Consider the following 9,132-nt stretch of genomic DNA (forward strand, 5'->3'; position numbering starts at 1 on the left):
TATCTTGTATGTTTTAATGACTCATCTGTTATTTGTCATCCAATTTTGAGTTTAAAGTTCGAACTATCAAAATTTTAGTCATTTTCAAAACGTTAATAATCTTATTTTAACGTACTATTTTTGTTTCTTTAACTAATTTGTCACATTTTAAAATGAAATATATTTATAGACAGATTTAATCCTTTTAATTTGTCGAATTTAGTTTAAGTTACTAAAAAACGGTATAATCTCGTTAAAGATTTGAATATAGATAAATTGTGTATGTATTCACTTGTTGAGTTTTATTAAACATGTTTACTCTTAAATTATTTCTTCTTCCTTTAGTTGACTTTTATTAAGAACTTTTTTTTTATTTCACAAGTTGGTTTGTTTTAATGTATTAAGGCTAACAAATTTGTATTTTTAATTAAATTTTTTGCAATTCTACTACTTAAAATGAAATTGTTGGGTGCCTTTACTACAATTGAATTTTAGACAAAGTCATTTTTTATCTGAATAATACTTGTCAATATTCAACACAAACAGATTAGTTCAAATTTCAAATAAAATATTGAATAAGACAGATAAAACTCCCACCCTTCCCCAGTCCCAACTCACCATTGTTAATAATAACTTAATAAGTGGTTGATGGGAAGCTGGAAAAACAGGGAAATAGTTTAATTTGACTCCTTACTACACAAATTATGCAATCTCTCAATTCTTCATATATAAAAACAAACAAACAAACAGGGAGGGATTTTCTATCTTCACTTCAATCAACTTAGAAGCATTTTCTATGAACAATAGCCGGACCAGATTCATCATACTCGCCCTTACTGATCCACATCTGAAACAACGATAAAGCACAAATAATTCATTTTTCTTACTACTGGTGTTTTTTAAACCTTAAGTAAAACAAATAAAAAAAAAGTTACCTGTTGGAATGTACTGAGAGACGCCAGGATTGATCCACCGATCCAAACACTGTACTTCCTTTCCGGAGGAGCCACCACTTTTATCTTCATACTACTCGGAGCAAGAGCAGTTATTTCCTTACTCATCCTATCTGCAATTCCGGGAAACATAGTGGAACCTCCACTGAGTACGATATTTCCATACAGATCCTTCCTGATATCCACGTCGCACTTCATGATCGAATTATATGTTGTTTCGTGTATTCCAGGTGATTCCATCCCGATGAAGGACGGCTGGAACAGGACTTCCGGGCATCTGAACCTCTCTGCTCCTATTGTGATCACCTGTCCGTCGGGTAGCTCGTAGCTTTTCTCCACTGAAGAGCTGCCTTTGGCTGACTCCAGCTCTTGCTCATAATCCAGGGCCACGTATGCAAGTTTTTCTTTTATGTCGCGCACTATTTCTCGCTCTGCAGTTGTCGTGAACATGTACCCTCTTTCCGTTAGGATCTTCATTAACGAATCTGTTAAATCGCGACCAGCCAGGTCTAGCCGGAGGATTGCATGTGGGAGAGCATACCCCTCGTAAATAGGTACTGTGTGGCTCACACCATCTCCAGAATCCAGGACAATACCTGTCAAAAATAGGAGTTCACTTTTGTCCACATTTAAAGTCACCCGAATGATAATTATCAACTTATTTACACATACTCATGTATATACAAAATTATCTGTACCAACAAAATTCCCTTTAAACATGTCAATTTGATAATCAAAAGCATACATTATACTTCAATTTGACAAACATGTGACACATAAAGTTTAAAACAACAAGATTGTTTAGATCCACTAAGACCAAATCTCTGTTACCAAGGTAAATATTAGAATTTAAAGGTTAGAGTGTTGGAGTTGGGGCACCTAGCGGTTACAAGTTAAGACCATTATGGATAGGGCGTTAGTAATAGAACTCTCAAGTCATTTCAAGATTGTACTTCAAACCCTGGCAGTTAGGGTCTTCTCTTCTCATCCAAATTCAAATCTATGAAATGTATTATTTTCTCATTTAATCCTAGAACAATATGCAGCCATATATATTTGTATTCAAAAAATTAGACTAGAATCATAACACAAAATAACATTTAGTGGAATTTCGCTGATCATATCCTTTCAAAAAAAAATCTACATGTAGAAAAATGATATATGGATAGATAGATTTTAGCTATTGAAACATTATATATAATTATCTATATCAATTTCCAACACTTCATGTTTGTCTTGTCTAAAAAATATGTTTTGTTATGTCATTAATAACATAATCTTCTTTTTTTTTTGAGAAAGGAAACATTATCATTATAACATCTTAAAAATGCATACTATGGAGAAAAGAGATGCCAGTACAAACCTGTCGTACGACCACTAGCATACAGTGATAGAACGGCCTGAATAGCAACATACATTGCAGGGGCATTGAAAGTCTCGAACATAATTTGTGTCATCTTCTCCCTGTTAGCTTTTGGGTTGAGCGGTGCTTCTGTAAGTAGAACTGGGTGTTCTTCAGGAGAAACACGAAGTTCGTTGTAGAATGTGTGATGCCAAATTTTTTCCATATCATCCCAATTGCTGACAATTCCGTGCTCAATTGGGTATTTTAGGGTAAGGATACCTCTTTTTGACTGAGCTTCATCACCAACATACGCATCCTTTTGACCCATGCCAACCATGACACCTGTATGTCGAGGTCTGCCTACTATGCTTGGAAATACAGCCCGTGGAGCGTCATCACCAGCAAAACCAGCCTGTGGACAACCAGTTGACATTATTCTTTTGCGAAGGAAATAAATAAGTAGCAATGGAATTTATTATAACAGCCTTCTGTTTCGTTAAAACACCATAAGTATATGAAAACCAACCTTGACCATTCCAGTTCCATTGTCACAGACGAGAGGTTGAATATCCTCACCATCAGCCATTTTCTATAAGCTGTTGCAAGGAAAGATGGTTTTAGTGGAAAATTAATCATCCCAATCTAGCAATCTCATAAAAAGTGTTCAAACTGCCTTCTTTTAGTGCCGAAATTTCTTAATTGACACTCTAGAAAATCAATTTGACCGCACAGATTAATAAAAAATGCTAAGAAAAAGATTATAGAGAAACAAGAGCCTACTTACACAAACAGAAATATGATACAGCCAACATAAGAATATGAAGTACAATCAGAAGAAACTAAATTTTATTCATCAAAGAAAACACAAAGCCATATATTAGAGTATCATGCCAGCAATGAAAAATTATAAGCATCTGAGATTGACCTAGCTCATTTTGAGATTTAATTTAAGAATTCCTGTCTAGACTCCAAAAACAACACATCTACTCTCAGCAACAACCTAATAATTAATACTTATCATTTCAGTAACCAAAATTGTTCAACAATTGGTAAAAAGCTTTCAGATCTGTACAAGTAAATCCAAACTCTAGATTAGCCGTTTAAATTTGATGCATATAAGAATGTGAATTCTAAACCAAGACGTTATGATGAGCAACAAGTCATGCTACTTCAACTACAGGTCACTAGAGTATCAAGTTAATACACCTGAAAGCGTTCAAATAAGAGGATTTTTGTTTCTCGTGAACTGAATATGACAACCTCGTTGTTCTGGCAAAGAAAACTTCTCATAAGAAGAGTGAAGCAGCAAGTAGATCAATCAAAATCGCTAAATTAAGTTAGAGAAACAAAAAAAAACAGATCTAAAGCAAAGAAGACTATACATGATTCTCCATTTCGACAAATCGAAAAGCATAAACAACAGATGAAGTGTTACTACCTGTTTGACAGACCGGAGATGGAGGATGATCGGAAAGTCGGCCGGCAGAGAGTGGTTTAGCTGGCTGGCGATGGATGGATGAAGATAAAGCAGAGACTGACTGATGAAGAAGAGAGGGCTATAAGTACATGTAGCGTGGGCTACTTTAACGGTGGTGCTGAGTTGGATTTGACGCTGTAAAGAAGAGAGAGAGAGAATGACAGTTTTAAAAATAAGTACAAAATATAACATTAATTTGTCTATCTAAAATTCCTTTAAATCCAATTCAATCAAAAATTAATAAATTAATCACATGTTTATATTAACATTTTAATTATATATACATAATTCAAATATATTTAAGAATAGTTTTTTTTTTATCAAAATTCCCAATAAAATATTTAAGCAAAATGATTTTTAACTAAAATTAAAATACTTACTTTTCTTTGTTAAAGTCAATTCCGAATTTAATCCGTTTTTAAATTTGACAATATTTTGTAAAATTAAAAACAAAACTTACTGTTTCGATTTAGTGACTAGTTAAATTGCCAAAACCTATTTATTGATAAAAAAAACTAAATTTACAGAAAAAATCTTAAAAATTATATCTTCAATTTATAAGGCCTCGTTTGATTAAGGGTTTTTGGGATAAAACCCAGTTTTTATCCCAAAACTCAAACATCTTATCAACCATCAAATCAAATAATTTTATTATTTAAATACCAAAACTATCCTCTAATTTTATCTTCTCTCTAAATTATCATTCTCTCATCTACACCATATCTTCTAAAGTCAAAAGGCAAATTAGTTTTTAAATTTTAAAAACCAGTTTTTTCCTACTTTTTATCCAACAAGGATTTTTTTGATAAAACTCAAACAAAATCCAAAAAAACCCTTTCCTCAATCAAGACCTAAGTAAATATATATAATTTGTTTTTACTTTAAAAAAAAAAAATTATGTATAATAGCTATTTAGCAAACTTTTTTTTTAAATTAATTTAGGAAATAAAAGACTCACATTCATATCATAAAATATTATTGGATTGAATTAAAAAAAAAATTGATCTCGATGTAAAATTGTTGACATTTGAGATATCGAATAATTTGTTTAAAATAAATATTTGTGTTAATATATTAAAAGTTAAAAAGAAAAGGAACAGTTATATATTAACATATTTAGTGCTTGCTTGAAAATTGAAAAGAAAAAAGCAGAATTTAATTTTTTTAGAAAGGAAAGGAAAACAACATGAGTCAAATGGGCGGCTGGAAATTTGGCAAGTTTCGCCGACCACGTCCCCTAAGTAATTTTGCCTTTATTTTTTCTCATCAAATCACATCAAATTTATATAAAAAAAAATTAAATACAAAAACAAAGTTACAAAAACACATACAATAAAACAAAATTCATAACATAAATTACAATCAAAATAATAACAATAGAAAATATATAAAACAAAATAACAAGATAAATGCATCAATAACTAAGCACGGTAATATTTTTTCTGTAAACAAGTTTTGAGTTTACGGGTCAGAAAACTACGGCATCTTTTGAGTCATGATAGCATTCAAATTCGTCAGGAACATCTTGAGATGTTAAGCGGTTAATAATTCATCTCCTCATTTGATCTCATTTACCACATTTCCAAGTTGCTTCTCAACATCCAACAACTCCTCAACCCATAACTTGAGTATTCAATTCCCTAATCTTCAACCAGTTAGCCTTCACCATTTGTCACTATTTTATAAAAAAATATTTTTATTTCTTACTTTTATCATATATTTTTCACCACTATTTTAAAATTTATAATAATGAACTTAGTTACACAAATTATTTGCATGAAAGATACAACTAGATGGTTCGAGCATCTATCCGTTTACGTTTACTTATTCTCTAAGTTTGAAATTTGATAAAGTGATAAATGTAATAGTTCTCTTTATTCGATCTATTATCGCATGCGACAATTCGCACACGACAACAAAATTTGGTTAAGTTAAATATATAGTTTTCTTATAACCTTAGTTTATAAATTTATTATAGAGAACTATTTCACATTTTTCTTAATTAACAGTAATATTATTTGTTTACAAAGTTATATAACATCCTAATTATTATTATTTATTTATTTATATTAATATTATTCTATTATAGAAAAATTATATTATTATAATCTAAAGAATTAATGAGATTTTGAAAACCATAAGTTTATGGAAACCAACATTGAGCATTTATGTTCAATCTGTTTGTATCCATCATCATTCATTTGTTTCTTCTTTTGGAATCATGAAATTCAAGCGTGGAAAAATAAATAAAGGGAAAACATCATTCTCTTTACTAGGAGGTGTTCAACAATTTCAACACCGCGCCCTTTCTCCAGGACGGCAAATGGATTTAGAGAACCGAATTCTCTCACGATTCCCTTTCGGAGACTGCCCTATTCTTCTTACATACGAAATGCAGAGCACTCACCGAAAAACTTACCTAATAAAAAAAAAAAAAAAGGCAGCCTTCCACATAGGCTCAAATGTATAAATTATTCATATATAACATTTAAAATACCGTTTACAAAGAGTAAAAAAAGATAGAAAGGTAAAATATTTTAAGTGTAAAATTAATTATTCCAATTTCATAAAAAAAAATCTTAATTGATATTCTAGTAACTGTTTAAAAAATTTGGCAAGAGATAATAAAAAATATCTAGAAACATATTATAGAGAAACACAAAGGAAAATATGATAGCGCCAACATAAGAATATGATCAAAAGTTAACTAATAAAATATTTACAACTACAAAACATAAAAAAAAAAAAAAAATTACAACTACAAAACATGAAAAAACAAATTATTGTTTTAAAATAAATTTTCACCGCCCATATCCACCAAATTTGAACTTTCTCAAATTGTGTTATGTAAAATTGAGAAACTGAATTCACCGTTTCGTTTTATGGTTGAGTGATAATTAAATTATCAATCTGGTTTACTGATTAAAATTAAATTTAAAGAAAAAATCTTATAAGTATATGTACAATATATAAATATATATTCAATATTGATTTTTTCAAACAATTTTAGGTATAATAGTTATTTAGCACTTTTTTTTAATTTAAGAAATAACAAGACTCACATTCCTATCATACTAAAGTTTAAAATATTTGGAATTCAAAAATTTTAATCTCAATGTAAAATTATTGACATTTGAGTTAATGAATAATTTGTTTACAATAAATATTTGTAACTTAATATATATATATATATATATATATATATATATTAAAAGTTAAAAGAAAATTAGAAAAACACACTTATATATTAACATCTTTAGTATTTGCTTAAAATAAAAAAGCAGAATTGGACTTTCTAAAAAGTAAAAAAAAAAAACAGTAATGCGAGTCAGATGGGCGGCTGGAATTTGAGCAACTTCCGCCGACCATGGTCCCCCAATTAATTTTTCTGCCCTTTAATTTTGTCAATATTTGTTTTTTTCGTTAAATCACGTTAAACTTAATTGATAATAGTTTAAAACAAAAACAATATATAAATACTAAAACAAAGTTACAAACAAATACTATAAAAACAAAATGATAAAATTCATAACATAAATTACAATTAAATTTCACGATAACATTTTGAAATAATTCAACTGTATAATTCTTCTCCACATTTGATCTCTCTCACCATTTTTTATCCCGCCTAAACTTGCTTGATTTGATTTACCACATTTTCAATTTTCACGTCAATATCTATCAACTCTAAAGTCTGCATAACTTTGTCACTCAATTCCCTAATGTTTGATTATAGCTAAGTCTTCGTCATTTATTGAGTTTCACGAGAAAGCTTGTCTCCAATGAACCCAATAATCGGCCAACTATTTCATCTATATTATGATGACTGTAGGAGAACACTTTATTCGCTGGAGAAAATACTATAAGTAACATCAGCTCTACAAAGTGTCACAAGTTCATTCAATCTTTTGAAAAATTTACTTATTTGTTGGGAGAATGTTACTTTAAGATTGCTCTCATTCTTCATTTTGACCGTGATAATTCTTTGACCCTTTATTTGTTCTGTTTGTTCTCGTAAAGTTTATGTTTATTTAAATTAGAAAAGTCTATTTATTGATTTAAATAAACAAAATATAATAAGTAATACAATATAAAATTTTAGCTGATTATAATTTTTATTTTTGTAATCCATAAATTAAGTTTTTTACTATAGATTATAAAATAATTACTTATATTTCATAGTTTTATTATACATTAATGGTAAAAAAAAATACAAATTATATTAAAAATAAATATTAATGATGTTGCCTAAAAAAAATGTTTTTAAATTCATGAATTAATCTTTTTACTATATATATTTAAAAAACAAATATATATATATATATATATATATATATATATATATATATATATATATATATATCCTAATTAGACTATACATTAATATAAATACTTTATTTATTTATTTTAATTAGTTGTTAAATTGGAAAATAATGTAACCATTATTTTTGTTTTATTTATTTTTTCACAAAATTCCGAGATAAATCTTTTTTATATATAACATTAGTTCATAAATTGACTGTAGATCAACATCGTATATTCTTCCTAATCAATTATAAATATATACAACTGATTTAAGAATTAAAGGGCATCTTATACAATTAATATAATAGCCTCAATGTTATCATTTGATAATATTATTTTTATTAAAGAAATTTTATATTATTACAAGTTAAATAATTAGTGAGATTTTGAAATATAATATACAAGTTAATTTAATATGTTTTTTAATTATTGGTTAAAATATCATTTATTTAAAAGAATGATAAACTCAACGAAAATTTCAGTGAAAGTAAGTCCACGAATTTAACGTGGCTTGCCACGTTGTCCCTACGTTCCAAACAGTTCAGATCTTCTGCTACCGATTGCCGTGTTCCCCTGTGGCGCACCAATCAGATTGCAGCATTATTAATTTAATAATAAATAAATCTGGGCAGGAGACGGAGGGAGGGAGAATCCGGAATCCGGGTTTAGGCCCGGGTTCACACAAGACGCCGTTAACGGAAGCGCCCGTTAACGGCAGGAAATAATATAATATTCATATGATACCCAGATAAGATATCTTCGCTCTGATCTACACGCCCGTTGCCATGACCCTCATGTAAACCCCGCATACCCACCCATGAGAAGAACGCCTGCCGTTCATGAAAATACACTTACACGTCCATGTAAAGACCGAATTGACAGTCATATTATATTTACGTTTTTTAAATATTAATTTAATTTATTAAATAACACAGGCAGCGATATAATATTCGCTTCAAGTAATTCAATCTTTTATTTTCTTGGATTTTTTTTTTATTTTTTTTATTTAATTTTTTTTGCCTCGAGACTCTCTGGAGCGAAGATATATTTGCTTCAATTCATTCTAATAAAAA

The 9,132-nt window shown here is 29.2% G+C and overlaps 1 protein-coding gene across 1 annotated transcript; it reads right to left on the reverse strand.

The window, feature by feature from the left end:
• Positions 1-603: 603 nt before the first annotated feature.
• LOC124941481 (actin-7-like) lies at positions 604-3,867 on the reverse strand. Its single transcript, XM_047481817.1, has 5 exons — positions 3,716-3,867; positions 2,804-2,873; positions 2,296-2,689; positions 915-1,528; positions 604-826 (listed from the first exon to the last, which is right to left on the reverse strand). The coding sequence occupies exons 2-5, from the start codon at positions 2,861-2,863 to the stop codon at positions 761-763; spliced, it is 1,134 nt and encodes a 377-aa protein (XP_047337773.1). The 5' UTR covers positions 2,864-2,873; positions 3,716-3,867; the 3' UTR covers positions 604-760.
• Positions 3,868-9,132: the final 5,265 nt, after the last annotated feature.

The sequence above is a fragment of the Impatiens glandulifera genome, chromosome 6, assembly GCF_907164915.1.
Source record: "Impatiens glandulifera chromosome 6, dImpGla2.1, whole genome shotgun sequence".
NCBI lineage: Eukaryota > Viridiplantae > Streptophyta > Magnoliopsida > Ericales > Balsaminaceae > Impatiens > Impatiens glandulifera.